Source organism: Chelonoidis abingdonii, chromosome 5, assembly GCF_003597395.2.
Source record: "Chelonoidis abingdonii isolate Lonesome George chromosome 5, CheloAbing_2.0, whole genome shotgun sequence".
Classification (NCBI taxonomy): domain Eukaryota; kingdom Metazoa; phylum Chordata; order Testudines; family Testudinidae; genus Chelonoidis; species Chelonoidis abingdonii.
Genome location: NC_133773.1, coordinates 56,685,456 through 56,705,188, shown reverse-complemented (window position 1 = coordinate 56,705,188; position 19,733 = coordinate 56,685,456). Strand labels below are relative to the sequence as shown.

At 37.8% G+C, this 19,733-nt stretch overlaps 2 protein-coding genes across 4 annotated transcripts in view; one reads left to right on the top strand and one right to left on the bottom strand.

The window, feature by feature from the left end:
* HHIP (hedgehog interacting protein) overlaps positions 1-19,733 on the bottom strand; it is a 96,739-nt gene that overhangs the window by 4,477 nt on the left and 72,529 nt on the right. For both annotated transcript variants that reach the window (XR_012655958.1, XM_032780279.2), the window contains exons 9-12: positions 18,545-18,668; positions 17,612-17,742; positions 16,221-16,302; positions 61-209 (exon numbers count right to left, since the gene is read on the bottom strand). Coding sequence is in view for 1 of the 2 variants with exons in the window: in XM_032780279.2 (XP_032636170.1) it covers positions 61-209; positions 16,221-16,302; positions 17,612-17,742; positions 18,545-18,668 (486 nt within the window). In the remaining variant the exon portion in view is untranslated. The remainder of the gene's footprint in view (positions 1-60; positions 210-16,220; positions 16,303-17,611; positions 17,743-18,544; positions 18,669-19,733) is intronic.
* Positions 1-19,733, top strand: part of ANAPC10 (anaphase promoting complex subunit 10) — a 265,850-nt gene that overhangs the window by 181,459 nt on the left and 64,658 nt on the right. Inside the window, exon 6 of one of the 2 annotated variants that reach the window (XR_012655959.1) lies at positions 14,789-14,869. Coding sequence is in view for 1 of the 2 variants with exons in the window: in XM_075066309.1 (XP_074922410.1) it covers positions 14,789-14,806 (18 nt within the window). In the remaining variant the exon portion in view is untranslated. Of the gene's footprint in view, positions 1-14,788; positions 14,870-19,733 lie in introns of those variants that run through there. The other variant, XM_075066309.1, reaches the window with a different exon arrangement.

The window sequence follows — 19,733 nt, the reverse complement described above, 5'->3', positions numbered from 1 at the left end:
GGCAATTTTTGGGGTAGGTAATTGCTATTTTCACGCATTGCCGTGAACCTAAATACTAACCAGTTCTGCAGAATTCTCCCTCCCAGCCTTGATTACAGCAGCATTTTCCAGTTGGAGTGCAGTGCCCATTCCGACAATGCCTTGAGCATTCAGACTTCAGTATCTGTGCAGACTGAGCTGTTCTTTTGCATTCTTCAGGAACTAAAGGTCTGTAGAAAAATATACGAGCCAATTACTTATTTAAAAATCAGGGTCAAGGGGAGAGAATGCTTTCACACGTGAAAGAAAAAAACTTGTTTTTTTCTCTTTTTCCTCTAAAGAAAGCTGTTTAGAATGGCCCATATAGAAAAGTGTACAGTTTTGTATAGAAAACATGTGAATACTGTAAGTGAAAACAAATCTCTTTTCACTTAAAAGGATTATAAGAATACTGTCAGTTAAATCTTTTAAAGACCTTGTCATGAATCATATAATTCCTTTTCCTGCATTCAGACTGTCATTGTTGACAGTGAACATGGAATGCAAACTGTACTTTTTTCTTAACTGAGGCATACTCCTTTTCTCATTGGTAACTGTCACAGTTTCAGGATAATGTCGCCCGTATTCCCTCTCCATGGTCCTTCAAGGGTACCCACTTAGGGTTTGTGGATCCCAGTTATCATCTCTCTTGGGAGGTGACTTGTCTCTCTCTCTCTCTCCTGCCCAGCCATTTTAAGGCTGCACAGCTCCCTGCCTTTCACTGTGATATTCTCAGCAAGGCAGTCTGCCTAAAGGCCAGCCCCTGTGCTTTGTTTTTTTTCTGAGGGCTATGATCACTGTAATGCCACCAGTTACCACACAGCTCTTTCTAAACAAGCACATTTATTCTTAAGGTAAAAACTTTACATAGAAAGCATATAAAACAATTCAAGTTCCTATGCACATGCTAAAAGCTTGCTGGAGGTCATCCATCAGTCTTACTGGGCCATAGTAGGCCAAGTCTTTCCAACCCTTCCATAAGGGTTGGGGGCTCCTGGGACAGACGATCCTGTCCATCTGCTGGATCAGAAAGAAAGCCGAGTTAGTTGAAACACGGTCTTTTGATACCATAAGCCATTTCTTTGTCTATTGGTTTCTGGGAAAAGCAGTTTGAACTAGGATATGCAAGACTCTTACAGGGTTGGTACTTCGCGGGAGGTGTTTACAATCTGAGTGATTCACCGTAATCATCTCTCCCCTGTTCTTAGTTCCTAGAGGAGCTGTGGCAACCCTCTCTCTAGGAATTGCATACAGTCTCTGGCACACAGTAATACATAAGCTATTAATACACTTAACACAATATGGTCTCCAAAGATATTGCATCTGGTTGCAATATCTGTCACATATACCAATACAAGTTTTGCCATTGAGTTCAGTGGGAGCAAGATTGGGTTCTAAAGGGAATAGTCATTTTCTCATAACCATCATTCAAAGAAGGGTGACACATTTTATGTTCTTAGCAAAATACAGTACAATGCGTCTTTGTATGCAGTGTTGATGGAGCTGTGTCAGTCCCAGGATATTAGAGAGAAAAGGTGGGTGAGGTAATATCTTCTATTGGACCAATCTCTCTTCTGTTTTCTCACCAACGAAAGTTGGTCGAATAAATGATGTTACCTCACCCACCTTCTCTCTAACGCATCATTTCATACAAACTGTCTTCTAAGGTATTATTCAGAATTAAACAATAAGTATTGAAACCACGTATGAAGGTAGCACAGAACACCAATGCTCTGAGAGATGAACTGCCTTCTGAGACACTTCCCTGATGGAGCTCAAGAATTTGATTTTATCTTAAAAGGTCCTAAATAGTTTTGGAACTGTTTAGCTAAAAGGCTGCCTCTCTCCCTGGGACTGTACTGCCACTACTGGGATCAGCAGCAGTGCTTAAGTGAGCTAAACATCCTTGGCACTGGAATTCACTTTCCACACTTATTCTGTTGCAGCCTGGTATTCTTTCACGTGCACTGCAGAGTTCATCGTGTCTCAGAGCCATTTGGAGAAATTGGGGTCCATAAGGGGAGGAGCTGGAGGCTGAATGATGATTTAAGTAGGGTCCCATAATATGGCAGGGTTAGTGACTTTCATTTTTGTGGGACCGTCTTTGATTTGAAACAATTGTATTTATTTAATATATATTACAAAGTATTTTATTGAACACTTTAGGTTTTTAATTATGTGGTTTAAATGTTAGGAGGTGCCTAAATTTCTGAATAGATACTTGACAAATCAAGGCAATTTACACTTAAATAATAATGGGTAAGGAGCAAAGAAAAAAGTATAGGAAAGGGACAAAAGGGATTTTTGGACAGAACTTGAAAGAGATTAAGGGATTTTAGAAGATTCTCACCAACAGTGAGAATAAAATAATAGTTGTGTGGAGGGAAAGAGAAAGCTGCTGCTAGGCAAGTGTATGGAGATGGAAGGGCAATAGAGAGAAATAATGTAGGCTGGAGGGCTAAAAAAATTTAGAACAATTCTGAACTGGATGTTGAAATGAATCAAAAGGCAGTGAAGTTCAAGAAGATTCAAGTAGGGGGAGACACCTAGAGAAAACTCCATAATATGGTGGAAAGAGGGAAGCATATGGGGTGGGGGGAGCAGGATTTATAGATTGAGTGTGGAACAGCTGGATCTTTAGGAGGTGAGGGAATTGGAAGGAATACAAAGTTAGTGGTGGTTTTGGTAAGGGATGAGGAAGATGGTGGAGTCTGGTGAGGAATATCACATATATTGCCAACTAAGGCAGAACATTTAAAAGCAGGTTAAACACACACCTGTTGGGTGGTCTAGATAATATTTATTCATGCCATGAGTGCAGGGGACTGGACTAGATGACCTCTCAAGGTCCCTTCCAGTCCTACAATTCTATGATTTTTAAGGGAGCCCCTTATTAGGATTTTGGCATCACATAACTGTCATAGAAGCACAGTAGTTAAAGGCCCATTAGTTCATCATGTACATTGCCCTGCCAGTCCAAGACGGCACATTTTTAGCTCACTGTTACATGTCTAAAGCACCGTTCTTTTTTAGATGTTTTAGCCGAGATCATATAGTGCCAGCCTTTACAGGGTGCAAAGGTATATTTTACACAAAAATACTAAATATTTAAAATTAGAGTGATAACTAAAGGTTATTTCATTACTCAGTAGGAAATTTTATATAGACAATAATGGGATGTTATCTAATTTAAATAGAGAAGAGGTACCAAAGAGATATAACTACAATAGCTGACGGTGTCTCAGCCTTTCTGTGTTTTTACTCTTTTCCTCCTCTTCCCGATTAACAGTATATCTTGTTGAAACCTTAAAATTCCACTGGTCCTGCTTTTCTATGTCTCGTCTGTTCAGAAACTTGGTGTCAGTCCTGCTGGGTGACTTCCATTGAATATATGGACTTTTCTTGTAGGTGCTCAGATACCCCAGGCTAGAAACTCTCTCTGCCTCCTGTTTCTATTGGCTTTTCTTTTAACTAAGTGCCTGGTTTCTGATCTTTACCTGCAGAGAGCACTCTGAATGGAGGTATTTTATGTCGTATGTTATGACTCGTGCAGCCATTTTGCAACATCTAACAACATCACTACCGCATTGTACAGCTTCCATTTGACACTCCAGCTTTTTTTGCCTTGTGCATTCATAATGAAATCAAACTTTGCTGTAGTTTTGATGCCAGTGTATATGGAGAGTATACCTTGCGGGATGTCGAGTTCAATTGACAGAAATAATTTACTGCTGAGCACCAATATTTCTTGCAGGATTCTGTATGTCATAGGTTTTATGTAATGTAATTTTTCTGCCAGCTTCTAGATAGAAGTATTTTAGATGCTCAATGGCGCTCAATATTTACAAAAGCACAGAATATGTTCTGCAGTAAAGAAATTACTCTAATGCTTTTTGCAGTAGCCATGGCCACCATATGTTTTTGTAGAAAAATATATTTCTGCAAGTCTTTAATTCAAACAGCATGCAATTCAGGGAATCCGTTATTTATTCATCACTCTGGCAACTAATAAGTCTTAGAAGAACATAATGTACATCATACAATACATTAAAAAGTCCTACAGGATATAGATTCAGTGGAATCTTTTCCAATGGTAAAGCAAACCAAGCCGCAGAATTTTCTATTAATAATACAGTTCAAGTGTAGTTATTTATTATTTATTAAATATGGTTTTAATTTTAATTTGGGAGTAACTGTAACTATAGATCTCACATGTCATATGGCCTCAAACATCCATTTCATTGATATATTTTGTTTATAAAATTCCATCACCGGCATCTTGTGAAACATGTACATGTAAGCCTTATGCTTTTCTTGTCAAAGAAGAGATGGAGCCCACCACCTATATAACAAATAACATAATTTCATAGGAAATGCAGACCCATATTATTGTCATATCCTTAATTTTTCAGTTGCCTCTGTGTTTTTCGTTTAAATAATCAGCTTTAACATAGTATTAGCATCAATTTTTGCATTATATTTCCTAGTATTTTTCTTGAGAGAATCACTAAGAAACTTTCATTTGAATGTTTGATCTCTTACTGTACATTCATGGTGTACCTTTGTGTTTATTTGAGCTATATTGTGACTCACGCTAAGAAACCTTCAGGTGCCTTAAAGGGAGTATGCATGTGATGGATTGGAACTAAATGAGTGCCGCAGTGTTTGGCAGCTGAGTGAAGTGGATTTGTTAATCAAAATTTGGGCCATAAGGGGATGAGATCCGAAAGTGATGCCAGTGGTGGGGAAGGCATTTCCATACATGTCGCTCACTGGAAACTTAGTGGCTGGATCTGGTCATCAGGGAAGAATTTAGCAGCTGGGGGTTGGTGGGATTCTCACTGAGAGAATTTAATTTCTGAGACAGCCATAGGCTTGCTGCTAAAATGGGTAAGTTGATTATTGGAATGGGAGCTTGCTTGAAGAGGGAGACTGGATGGGATTGGTTGTATAGCAAAATGACTTAGATTAATGAAGACTGTAAGGAACTCCCAAAGGATCTAAAAAGCTAGGTAAATAGGTAGCATGATGGCAAATGAAATTCAATGTTGGCAAATATAAGATAATGCACATTGGAAGAAATAACTTGAGGTCCTCATACACATTCTTGGGTTTTAAATTAGGAAAAAGAACATGGTAGTTTTTGGACAGCTCAGTGAAAACTCTGCTGAATCAAAAACAAGTAATATGCTCGGAATGGGATGGAAAACAGTACTGAAAATGTTATAGTGTTCTATAAATCAGTGCTATGTCCTTATTATGAATACTGACTTCTACACTTGTTGCCCTATCTAAAAAAATAAAATAAAAAGTGACAGTGTGGAGCCTGATGCTGAAAACTGTTTCAAGGTCTGGAACAATATTCATGTGTGGAGCAAATGAAAAGATTAGAACTGTTCAGAACATGCAGGAACTATACAAAATGGGCCTGTGTGGACAGGGTAAATTGAGTACTCCCGTTGACTGTTTCTCATAGTGTCAAGAGAAGGAGGATTCAAGGGAAAAAATTAAACTGGTAAATGTAATTTTTTTTGTACAATATACAATTAGCTTAGTGGCAATCATTTCAACAGGTTATCATTGAAGTCTGAGCTCAGTAGGATTTTAAGCAAGGATTAAGTATTTATATGGATAATGGCAATCATAGTAATAAAACATAGGAGGATGCACTGAGTATCAGGCTGCAGTTTAATAAAGTCCCTTTTCTGAGTAGAAGTGCATTTTAAAGGCTTAATATTAAATAAAAGCATAACTTGTGGTGGCAGGAAGAGGGGTGATAAAGGAAAATCCGCTAGTACACAGGCAGGGCCTAGGTAGAGAGACTTCCCATAGCCTCTTTATAATGTGCTTAATTTCAGATAGACACAGTGGGCCAAATTTTCCAAAGGTGTCTCAAAACTGTGTGCCTGAATGTCTGGCTTGCATGTATGAATGAATCATGTAAAAATGAAGATGTGCTGAGTTATCTGAAAAATATTTTGAAGTAAAGATTGACCTTAGAAATGATAGAAACTGAACTCAGAACTTTTACTTGTGAAAATATTCATGAATTGATTTTTTTTTTAATTTAATCAAACAGCTTGATCAGTGTTAGCACTGGTAGGTAAGTTCTGTCTTGTTAGTATTCTACTAATGTAGTGGAAATCATGTATTTTATATCAACTTAAGCCTGTTTGACCACTTACGCAATTTCAAATTTTTCCCTCTGCTGTTCACACTTGTGAATAAAACTCTGATTTTTTTATTCTAATATTAATTATCAGTAAACTGTACTTGTAATGCTTCATCAGCATTGATTACATTACTAGTTACTTGGGCTGGAGTGGAAAGGAAGATGGCAAAATTCAGGTTGGCAAAGAGGGCAAAGTGCCCAGTGACCAGATTGATTAAAACAGGCAGGTGAAACAAAACCCTGTTATGATTGTTGAGTTGTATATGAAAAATCTTACTAATACTCCTTATGTATATTATGGTAGAGCCCAAAAGCATTCCTCAAGATCAGACCACTGCTGAATGTGTACAAATGTGTATATATAAGCGAGAGTTCCTGCCCCGCAGAACTTACAATTTATGATTTTCAGATCTTTAAGAGCAGAATGTTTTCAGACACAGAACAATTGTTTTGAACTGGGTCCCACAAAAGTAAAATTTGTCCTGGATCTGACTGAGGGCCCGATCATGCCAACACTTAAGCATGTTGTAATTTTGGTCACATGAGTAGTTCTTCTGTGTCTCCTGACATAGAACATGGAGGATGGGGCAGATGTGGAGAATAGATTGGGATCCATAAAGTTATTGACCTACTGTCCCTTCTTGAACCCAGGACCAGATTAAGGTCAGTGACTTTATGCATGTATCACCTACATCTCCACAATCTCCAAGTTGCAGGACATGGCACTGTAGACCCAGAGTTGCTCACTATCCCAATGATGTTCTGTGGGAAAGAGTCTTTCACTTCTCTTCATTAATACCTATAAAGCATTCAAGTAACCTGATTGTGTGTAGGATTTGGCCCCTAGGAAGTCAACCAAAAAAGCTGCCGCTAATTACTACGTAACTAGAATTGTTCAGACTCTATATCTTAAAGAGCTATTCATATAAACAGCACAGTATTAGATATCTTGCTTGTTAAAGTATATATGCATGACTCTATGTGATCATTGTAGATATATGGGGCATAGAATAAAAGCTGCATTTGATCTCGGGGTACTCATTGTCTTATAAAGGTCTGACATACTCAGAAAATTGAGACATCAGGATAGTAAAATAATTTACATATGCATTACTGTACTAGGAATAGAAGAGTAGCCTCTTATTATTTAATGCAAGTTAAGGAATACAAATATAAGCCATCTTTTAATAAATTAAAATTCACATTAAAATAATCTGTCATTTCATGGCATCTTTAATAAATCTCTTGATAAGTCATTCACATTCGGCATGTGGTGGAACTAATTGCAATGTGTGTTGCTATTTTATTCAGCATACATGGAGCAATACAATTTAGGAGGCAAAATTCAGCTTTCATATAATTCCACTGAAGTGAATGCAGTGCCATCAAGGCTGAATTTGGCACAATATTTTTAAAATGCTTGGTGAATAAAACAAACAAAAGATGCATCTCTGTTTGTTCTAGAAATAGGGCATACCCATGCAAATCCTGACTCTGATGTCAAAGAGTTTCACTGCTACGTGGATAGGAGAATATTTCATTTCCCCAAAATATTAGATTTAGTTATTAAAATGATGGACAAACACACATTAATACAAAATGTATCCTAACTTTGCTTTTTTCTAGGGCTAATTGCAAGTGAAAATAAGTTTATTTCATTACAATTTATTACTTGTCACAGAATAAGTATTGAATCTCTTCAAGTACAGTTTCTAAAATAAAAATATACCTTAAGTACTGGGAGACATGCCAGAAGCTCGTTACTTGTCTCCAGATTTACTACATGGGAATAATGTGGAAAAAAACCTCACTGTTCTTAGATTTAAACTCAGCAACCTATAAAATTTATTCTTATATGGTATACTCGTTCATGACCTCTAGTCTTAAGAAATTCTGTCATGTTTGAAAACTAGTCCCTAGTGGAGTCTGTATCAATGTTAATAGCTAAGAGGTCAATGCAACTGCTAAACAGTTTGTATTACTGTCAGGGTGGTCATGAAAACAACACCTGCTGCATGAGCACTTGGCAGCTGGGTCAACAGGCACTGTGGGAATTTATCAATTTAGGGGGCCACTTGCATAACACTTTGACTGATGAATTGGCAAAGACTGGCTTACTGGACTAAAGCTGCTCTATTATGTATGACTTTCTTTGGGATGGCAGAGGAATTGGCTTCCTGCAGGCTTCAGAAAATAGTCAAAAGATGAACTGAACTGTTTTTTCCTTATAAAGTGATAAAAAGTGAAAGCTCCTTAATACCCAATGTTAGAAACAGTAAGAAAATGAAAACAAAACTGTTACAGTCAGTGGATTGTGCTGTGATTAAAAAAAAAACCCTCAGTTTTTCCATAGTGGTTACAAAGGACTTTTTGTGGTGTACTTCTGTAAAGTGAAACTCTCTAGGCTGGTATTTACTAAAAGCTTTAATTTCTCTTTAGTGTCTCTTATGGGAATAGTAACTGCATGTGGCTAGGTAAATGAGATAAGAATTTTGCGTTCTAAGACTAAACTAAATATAATTAGACATTAATTCTGACTTTCCATTCTCTTAAATGACTTAGAGGGATAGTAACTTTTTGGATAGAAGGAGATTTTATGGTCCACTTGAGTGGGTTCACCAATAAAATGGCTCATTTTGTTGACAGCTTTAAGAAACACTTTCAGAGTAAATGTCTGAACCATCAAACCTGTACTTTTTTTTGGAGAATGGATCTAATACTGTATTTCTATTCCCATCTCTCCTTAACCAAAATCTTCATGAATGCTACAATTAAATATTATTTTAACATTGTTCTGAAAATGGCAAATGCCTGACATATGAGACAGTTGTATTAAAAGATATAACAGCTGAAGTTCTTGGGAACAGCGTTCACCTTAGCTTCAAATCACCGGAATGACATAAAGCGCCCCAGCCACAAGCCTTTGTTTGGAATAAATTAATTTGTAAATATTCTTCTGTTATCATAAATCCCAGACGAGTGTCAAAAAGGAATGCTAAACTGAATGGAGCACATTTGTAGGGTTAAGCAAGTTTGGAGCTCAGTCCAACTCAAAACAACTCCTGCCTGGCCCAAAGATGCTTTGCAGACATGTTGTAGTACAGAACTGTGAAGACTTATCATACTGTATGGGGAAGTATTCTTCCTTGAAAGTCCATGGAGCACCTGGTTAGATATTAGATACTACCCTCTTTTTAAAAAATAAACAGGAACTCAGGAATTGCTATACTAGATCAGAACAACTGTCTGTCTAGTTGAATCATGCATGAGACTGTGGCAAATACTGGGTGATTCGGAGAAAGGAATGGATTTCCACACCTATGTCTGGCAAGTTTCTTTCTAATCCTAGACAATGTTTGATTTAAGTCCTGAAGCATAAGAACTTAAGGCTTTGTCCCCACTAGCACTTTTGTTGGCAAAACTTTTTTTGGTCAGGGATGTGAAAAAAACAGTCCCCTGGCCAATAAAGTTTCACCAACAAAAGTGCCAGTGTGGACAGCACTATATTGGTGGGAGATGATCTCCCACCGACATAGCTACTGCCGCTCGTTGAGCGTGGTTAAATTATGCCAGCAGGATAGCTCTCTCCTGCCAAAATAGAGCAGCTACACAGGAGACCTTACAGCAGCTCAGCTGCAGGGGTACAGCTCTGCCACTGTAAGGTCAATAGTGCAGACATAGCCTAAGAGTTGTTTTCTCTCTCTCTCTCTCTCTCTCTGTGGGGGGAGGAGGGATGGGCAGGCAATATCCTTAACCAGTGTAGTAGTGATGATGATGATACCTAAAAAAAATGACAATGATTGAGGTGAGAGCACTGCCATTCTTGCTGACCAATATTGCCTCATAGTTTCCTTGTACTTCAGTTTGTCTCCACCTGTTGTCACTTGTCTTCTACTTAGATTATAAACTCTTTGGGGCAGGGGTGTTTTTTGTTCTGTTTTAGTTCAGCACCTAGCACAACAAGGTCCTGGTCCATGACTATTATAATACAAATAATGTTATCTCTATACATGTTTGTTTGCTCTTTTGAATCCTGCTCTGTGCCTCAACAATATCTTTGGTAGTGGATTCTGTAGGTTAATTATGCATTCTGTAAAATAAACAAAAGTCCTTTTGTTAGTTGTAAATGTATTGCCTTTCAGTTTATTTTAATTGAATGTCTCCTGGTTATTGTAATATGAGGGCAAAGGGCAGTGCCCAAATGACCTACCACAAACCATTCTTTATTTTATATATCTCAATATTTCACCTTTTATTAATCTTATATTCACATCAAATGGTGGGTTTTTTACATCCTCTTTTTATATGTGGAAGTCTTTCCATATGTCTGACCATTTTCATTGCCCTTCTATCATAGCCACTCATCACAATGGTTTCAGAGCACTTTCCACAATTTAACATATTAATTATTAATTGCTCATTATTATTTTATTAGTAGTAGTAGTATTGTGGAAGTGCCCATGAGTCCCTGTGATGGACTGGGACCACATAGTGCTAGATGTTGTACAAGCACATAACATGTTTACACATGTTTTAATTCAACTGTCCATAATGATGCCTGCTTCTTCCCTTGAGTTAGTTAATTTGAAACCATCAACATGTGAACATAGTTCAAATTATTCCTTCCAATGTGTTTTATCTAGCACTTGCCATTTGCTGTTGTGCTGATCAAGCACTCCTTTCTTAGGTCCCTCCGGAATTTCTCCTTATTTTCTCTGTTGTTGATTAACCTAAATAACTTTGTCCTTTTCCCAAATAATAAATAAATAAATAAATAAATAGTGTAGCGTTACTATGGGTCTTTGGGACATCTCACCACTGACTTCTGTTCATACTGAAAATTTATGCATTTATTCCTACTCCTTATTTTCTATCTTTTCATCAAGTCCTAATCCGTGACAACACTTAATTTCTCATATCATGGCAACATATTTTCCTTAATACCCTCTCATTCTAATAGGTTGGAGAGGCATAGTTTTCTTTTATAGGAAATTCTGTCTTTAATTACCATTTTAACTAATATACCTGATGCTGAAGTTTTACTTTCTGTAAATGCTAGGATAATTCTCCTCTTCCTCTAAGCATTAAGAAAGCACAACATTAGCTATTATACCTTCCGGTTGCTGATATTAGTGACAAGTAAATCTTTGGATCCAATTATCTCTTGAAAAGTGCCATTTTAATAATAATTTTTTTAATTGCCTGTCTCCTTTCTTTTTGTATGGGTGCAGATATGCCTGACTCTGATATGGTATACATCCATACTGATAAGTAATATTGACCTACTGTCATTTCAAAGCAGAACAGATCACAGTGTCCTCGGAAACTTTTAGGGTACTGTAGTATGGTTCACACAGTTAATGTGCAGCAAGCTAGCACTGTAGATTTACACCCAGTATACCATATGCTAACCGTTCATCTAAACAAGCCTAATTATGAATGTGTGCCTATTTTTATATATCTTCTTTATCTGAAATCCTAATATCTTATTGGATGCCCCAGCCTCAAGCCATCTCCTTCTAGCAGAGCTGGAATTCCTGACCTTTTCTTTCCTACTAGATACCTAGTGTATCTTCTGATATTGACATCTTCACCAGAAGATTCTACCCAACTGGAGAGCAGCTCAGCAATTGTCAGCTTTCCTCTGATTAGAAGTTTAATTTCACCCGTCTTTATTTTCCTTCCCAGCAATCTGGTTCCTTTTTAATTATCTCTTCCATATTAGCCTCTCCCTTCCCTAGGGCCTACAATATGACCATCTCCTCTGTACATATAATCTCATTTGCATAATGAGATGGTGTAGTTTCCCCTGTCTATCACATGGAACCAGAGGCATGCAAGAGAAAGATACCATAGAGCCCTGGACTTAAGCCTTCCTAATAATCCAGCTTTGACTTCCAGAACTAATCTTGTACACCTCCTTGTGTCATTTATACCAGTATATGCCAGTGCCACAGGCTCCTCCTCATCCTTCTAGAAGTTTGTCTAGATGTGTCAGGAAATCTGCACAACACTGTGTGCCTAGTAGGCAACTCTCCAAATGATTCTCATTGTCTTCGCATACCCAGCTAACAATATTTGACAATAGAATCCCCGATACTCATTGCATGTCTCTTTGCCATGTTCCTCCTGTCTGTGAGAGGTACCTTCTATCAGAAATAGAGAATTGACTGTCTATTGCACTTGCAGCCTCTTCCCTGGTGACACTAATCTTGTAAGCTTCAGGTTCTTTCTGCCTGAAAGTGGCCTCTGCCTAGCAAGTTTGCTTTGTTGCCATCCTAGCACAGGCTTAGGTCTTCTGCACAGACACATGATCACCAAATCTCACTCAGGACTCACTAACTTCAATCAAAATAGACCACTTCAAATAGATCAGATAGAATAACTACTCTCTCAGCTCATGTTACAGTAAGTTAAATTATCTGATACCGTAATTCTGAATGAACCATCCCTGATTTCACTCAGCCTGACTGCCATGTAAGACAATCATACTCCTGAAAGTGAGGTCAGAAGACTCCATTGGCTATGTTGCTCGATTTTCTCCACACATCCTAATGTAAGGGTGGTTTCTTCTGCTGTTGCCTAAACAGTCAATTGTGGAAGAATTTTAAAGAAACCACATGACCTGAGGTTTTGAAGTGGGGCTCTGCAATGGTTGATACTGTAAATTTGTCTGTGAGGTCACAGTGGTGGGGAAAATTTTTATTTGCCAGATGGAGTGGTTATATAATGATTTCCGATTATGGTTAGCAAAGATAAAACCCCAGATCTTCTCCATACTCAAACTCTGAACCTCTACCACTTGGGCTAAAAGAGTAACTTCATTAGTTGGTAGAAGCAGCAGGTAGCTGTGTGGATCTGCTGCTAGGAATGGGGAACAGAACACATTCCCCCTGGCAGAAGAAGCTTATTCTGCATGTCTGAATTACACTCACCATTTGGCTATGTTTGTCCATGTGGAATGCTCTCACTGACCTGATAAACAAAGCTGCTACCCACTTCTACCAAGGTGCTAACAAGAAACAGCTGATAGATAATTGCAAGATTGAGGGTAACTAGGATAGTCTGTAGATCTAACATCTTTCACAGCACTGTATTATGAAACGTATTATTGAGAGGCAACCATCTTGACAACTTTATTTGTACGGTCTTGTCATTTGCCTTACACTTCATCTTTGTTTTCTTTTTTAACTTAAAACTCTTGGGACATCGATTACACTTTTGTGTGTGTGTGTGTCTGTAAAGCAATTAGCACAGAGTGGGCACGGTCAGAAACAAATGATAAATGATATTTGTATGGAGATGAAAATTTATATCCTGAATAATGCATTAGACATTAAATTTTTCAAAGACTTTGACTTTCTTAAATGTAGGGCCAGCGCTTCCATTTAGGCGACCTAGGCGGTCGCCTAGGGTGCCAGGATTTGGGAGGGTGGCATTTTGCTGACCTCGGTGGCAATTCGGCGGCGGGGGGTCCTTCCGCACTCTGGGTCGGCAGCAGCAATTCTGCGGCGGGTCCTTCACTCGCTCCGGGACCCACTGCCAAAGTGCCCCGAAGACCGGGAATGCAGAAGGACTCCCCCCCGCCGCAGAATTGCCGCCAATGACCGGGAGCACGGAAGGACCCCCGCCTAGGGTGCCAAAAACCCTGGCGCCGCTCCTGCTTAAATGCATACCCAATCACCAGTATGCTAGCAATGAATGAAAAACTAATGCTCAAAATGTAATGATGCTTACATGCCAAGATGCTGGACTGAATCCAGTTCACCTAAAAAAAATCCTACAATGATAATAGTTCAAAACAAGCAAACAAACCCTCCTTTGTCCAAAAACTATGTACTTTGCCACAATCCACATAATTTCAAATGTATGCCAATGTACAAGGACAATGTTTACAGCGCTCAGGTTACTTTTTCCAGTAACCAAACACAAATCTTCCCCCCTGCCCACACATGAATTAGCTAACCAGGATCACTGCAATGGGAGGTCTGGCCTTTCAGGTATGTCATTTTGAGACCACCCTACTAGACAAGGCAACAAGAACACAAAGCCAAGGTCAAACAAGGCAGCCCCTTGTAACTGGATACTAATAATAGATTTAAGGTGTAAAATTCACTTAAACCCATACACCAACAGACTAAACAATCAAAATGAGGCTAGCAAGATTTGTGTTGGGAAAAAAGTTTTAATTCTAGAAAGCATACATAAAACACACATCATAACCTTAACTAAATAATTGCAGTACATCTGGGTGCAATAATAATCACAGACCCTTAGAATTGTACTGTCATTAGTTCTAAATGCAATTAATTTATTACTACATTCACATCATTATCATGTGCTGTACCAGCAACAACATTCAGAATTTCAACTCTGGTTAGAAGACAGTTGTTCACAGGAGCAGTAAAAAGATGATGAAAATGTGGACTATCCTGATGTCAACAGGAAAACATACTGAAGTAGATATGAATTATTCTAATAGTTTTCTGGGATCGTTGGGTGAAAGTAATTCGTACAACTAGTTCAATGGTCGTTGCCCTGTTTTCTTTTGTGTTACCATTGGGTTCAATCTTGTGGCCTGTGTGCATGTTTTTGCAGGATGGAGGTTTAAGATGACACAGGCCTAGTCTGATGAAGCTGCTGGTGCCAGGTGAAGAAAAGGCCCCTTCTCTAACTAAGGTGAGTTCCCTTTAACTACATTTCTCCTGTTACCCCTGATGATGAGGATATTGGTGTATGGAAGGGAGGGGTTTTGTGCAAAGTTTTCAGATCCCCTATCATTCTCTTGGAAGTAGTTGCATTGTAAAGAACTTGAAATTGGGGTAAAAGGATTTGCTTCTTCATATGTTGACTGGTGTATAGGGTAGTTTAGAAAGAACTTAGGCAATGTTTTTGTCCATTTGAATCTGACAATTCCTCAATTTTGATGTACAACTTTTGGTGCTTATTACACCTGGAAAACCTTTTTGGGTGATTTTAATTTCATCACTCTTTTTATCACAAGTCAGAATAATTTTATTGAGTTTATGGATTTTGTTTTATAAATCATTTGGGTAGGATTTGGAGGCCTGTTAGAAATAGTTGCTGGCTTTTAGGTCTTCATACACAATTTGGAGTATTCATTTGGTGGTGGGAAAACAGAACGTTCTTGTACGGTCTTTGCTTTTCTGGTCACAGATTAATTCTGGGGTGCACTGTTCATTGTACAAACTTACCTGGAGAAGAGGTGGATGACAGCAAGTTAATCCATGCATATTACTGCCTGGAGGCAGGGACATGTCTAGAAACCATTGGGTAGATCCTCAGCTGGCATAAATTGTCTTAGCTCCATTGAAATCAATGAGGATCTGCCTTCATATGTGTCCTTCCTGTGTGTGGGATCTCCCATGCAGGAGAAAAAAAGGAATGCTTTGGGGAGAAATGTGTATGTTCCTCATATAGTCATTGTCAGCCAGTTCCATATGTGAACTACTATACCATTTTGCAAGCACACTCGCTGGCCTTGGGCACCAGTCAATAAGACAAGAAGAATTTGTTGTCCTGGCACCAGTGAGTACTGTATATTCTCAGCTGTAGGCACTGATGATTCAGAATCCCAGCAGAATCTTCTATGTAGATTGGTTCAAAAAGTTCTACTGCCACAAATGTACCCAAATACCCTGAAAATATGAGCATCAAGGCTACAGTAGGGTAAGGTCCAGAGATTGAGGAAGATGATATATAGGCTGCCCATGAGAGTTTAAAAAATCATGTTATAGCATTTAAATTATACTTGATAGTGGTTACTTTTGGTGAGTGTTTGTTTGTGTACCAGCTGGTGGCTCCTACATCTGCTTCTAGGAAGCCTCTTGAGAATTTCCCTCAGTTTTTGTTCAAGCATTACATGACCAGAGCTATGTGGAAAAGTATAGCATAAATAATTTGTTCTGTTTCACAGAGTAGTTATTTTATATTTTGCCCCAGTTGTTTTTATTAAACTACTTAAGAACAGATTGATCTGAGTCTGTGATGTGAATAAAGCAATGCTTACCTTTTGGGGTCAACTATCTTGTAGAGTTTTCCATTGTGAGACTGTGTCATACTTTTGCTGCTTGATAAAATGTACACCTCACCTGTTAAAGAAATAGATCTAGTAAATTAGTGTTCTTTAATAATATGCTGTACCTCTGACTTATCATCTAGCTGTATTTGCAAGATGATGAAAATCTCATGAAATGAATATTTTGCATCATTGGAAAATACAACATTATTGTACTGTTTGAAAACATGTATGAAACAATTCTTACCAATTAAAACTAGAAATGTGAAAAAAAACTTTGTTATGCAAATTTAAAACCAAATTCTTCACTTTTAACATTTTATAGAGCAAGTTGAAGATTTCTGAATTTCAAAATTTAGAGAAAACTTCAAAATTGGGGGGGAGGGTGAATTTCATCTCCCCATTCAATAACTTTACTATTGAAATATGGAGTTATATACATGTACATTATTTTTTGTGATGTGAATATATGCAATGTATGACAGACTCTTTGTTACAAAGATGACTAACTGCCTGTGGGCTGTTCTAACAAATATCCATTATGATTTAAAAACTATATATACTAGAAAGCATCTAACACCAAGTTTTTCCTTTCTAAAGGTGGTGGTGTATGCATTTGTTGTTCATAAAAGCGAAGGAATAGCATCAGCTAGAGCTATTTGCTGTGCAAACATCCTATTGAATTCCAGTCCCATTGCCACTCAAATCCTTGGTATCTATTAAGAAGACATTCCTGCCAATTGTGTCAATGCAGTTAATGATCTTTTGATGTCATGAGTGTGAAATCATCAAACTCATTTTTCCTTTACACCAAATTCAGGATTTGAACTCAGATTTTTAAAGGTGAAAAGCTAGTGTCCTATCCTACTATGGCACTGAACTTCCATAGTTAATTGTTTAAATGAGTATTGAGAGGCAAATATAAGTCAATTACGAATTTAAGAAAATCTCTCATTGATCTTTACGCAAAATCCAGTTAGCATGAATGAGAATTTTAAGTGCTGAAACAGGAGGAATAAATGGCATTTAGACATTTTCATTCTATTCTTGACCTCCTTTTGATGTGTCTTATGCTCATGGAACTTTAACTACATTTGTGCCTTTCACTTAAGTTCATACCCTCTGCGCTTGTGCAGAGATTGAAAATAAGGACATTCACTTGTTCTGCTACCTCATGGTCACTTTTCCTGTTGCTTCTTACATAGATGCTAAAGAGTCGGAGGGATGACACTATGGCAATCTTGGTCAAAGAATTAAAAAGAAAAGAAAAGCTATGCTGTAGAGACTGATACAATTAAACAGCTACTACAATACTGTATGGTGCAGCATGTAATTTTGATAAGATTTATTTTGTAACTTAATAAGAGGTTTTTCTATTGTACCTAATTCATCTTCACCAAATCCCCAAACGTGTCCTGAAAAGAAGCCTCTACATGAGCCACTGTTGCCAAGACATAGAGGTTTCTCTTGCCACTGTTTGGTCACAGGACTCTGTTGCAGTGTTAAAAAATTTCTGTAATCAAACACATACAATGCAAACTGTTATATAGCATTTGAAAAGAGAACTTAAAATGTCCAGATAATAAAACGGAGTTGCAGTAAGTAGTTCCATGGACACGTCTATAAAATTAATCACAATATAGTTTCCCAGTAGGCATTGTACAAACACAAAAAAGCATAACATTCATCCTTCTGCCATCCTTACTTACTCTGGTTGCTTAGTATCTATGTGTGGCAGAATTGAGCCCAAAGTATTGTAAATATATATATCCTGAAAATACTTTGTAAAATATTTCTCTTGCACATGGACACTAAGCATTTCTCTTGCTTGATGTGACAGGACTGCACCCATTCATCCAGAAAGCATTACTTTTTCTCTATCATTGATGTTTCCATGAGACCAAGATTCAAAGCTGCACTGTTATTCAGTTAGACCGCGATTTTGTAAATACTTACACACATGGATTAAATGCTTGATCCATTGAAATCAATGGGACTACTCGTGTACTTAAAGTTAAGTATGGGTATAGGTGTTTGGAGGATCAGGGTGGATTAGGGGGTCCCTGAGGAGCATTTGGGATCAATATCTCCATTTCAACCTCCTCTAGAGATCAAGTATGATACCTCTGCTGCTGTTCATTAAAATGCCATGACTCAGAAAGTAGTGGTCCCTATCTTGTTTCCAAACCTGGGGATTTCTCTATGGCATTGCCACACTGCAAGGTTGGCAGAACTACTTTAATATGCAAACATGCAAAATATTATTGTTGCTTTATATGTATCATAAGTGAATATATTGATTTTAAGAAACCTACCCGTTGCGGTCTCCAAACACATAACTTCCATAAAGTCTCTCAGATTGGCAACCTCGGTATACAAATCCACCGACCAATGGTCCACTACTGAATGGTTTGAATTCTAGAAGTGAAGGCTCGCTCTCTAAAAAGGAACTACCACAGCATTAGATCAAATACAATTTCATATATTAAAAATAATTATGCAAATACTATATGAAAAAAAGTTATTGCCATTCAAATTGCACCAATGTTGAGATGTACAGGATGTATAAGACAGGAAATTGAATATAAGGGAAACCAGAAAACACCATCATAAACATAGAGGGACATAGCCTAACCTAAGGCTGAGAGAAGAATAGAGCCAAAGGGGGTCATATCCTAACTATCCTATTGAAGTTGATAGGGATCTTGCTGTTGACTTTTATGTGACTGGAATTTCACCCAGAGAATGGATCTGTTATGTTCAGCATTATAAATAATAAAGGGGGTGGCTTAGGGATTTAGGAGTACAAGTCCCATTGACTTTCAGCGGGTCTTGTGCTTTTGAAAATCTTGCCCAAAGCTACCTTCTTTTAAGGTCAGTTTCTTAATGCAATAAGCCTGTACTGTTCAGGATCATGCATCAGTATTGCTGGCTGTAGTTTCTTATTTAGGCTGAGACCATTATACTGCTGCTAGGGTTGACAACAGTTACATGCATTTTTTGTCTTACAGAACTGCACCGTTAAATTATATCAGATAATCTCCTCAACAATGTTAATGTGTAAATAATCCTATGTATGCAATTAAATGATATTTAAAGAATACATGGGTTAAAACCAAGCTCAGATTTTGTTACAATTATGTAATTTTAAATCAAAGTCACAGACAATAGATATTTTTATTTTACATGAATATTGTTGCAGTTGGACTGCCACTTGTAAGTCTTTGTTGACTGAATTTCCCAGATTAGATTATGAGCATAAGGAATGAAATTATACAAGGGAGACAGCGAAATCATGATTTTTTTTCTTTTATTTAAGCAACTGACCACTGCACAAGCTCTGGCAAATTCTTCTGGATGGATACAATTCCATGCCACAATATTGCTTAGTTTGATCTAGGGTAGAGATGCAGTCAAAATTCCATTGGAGCAGTGGTTTACCAAATTCATTTCAAACCACATTTTTCTTTGGCTTGGCATTCATAAAATGACAACACCAAATAT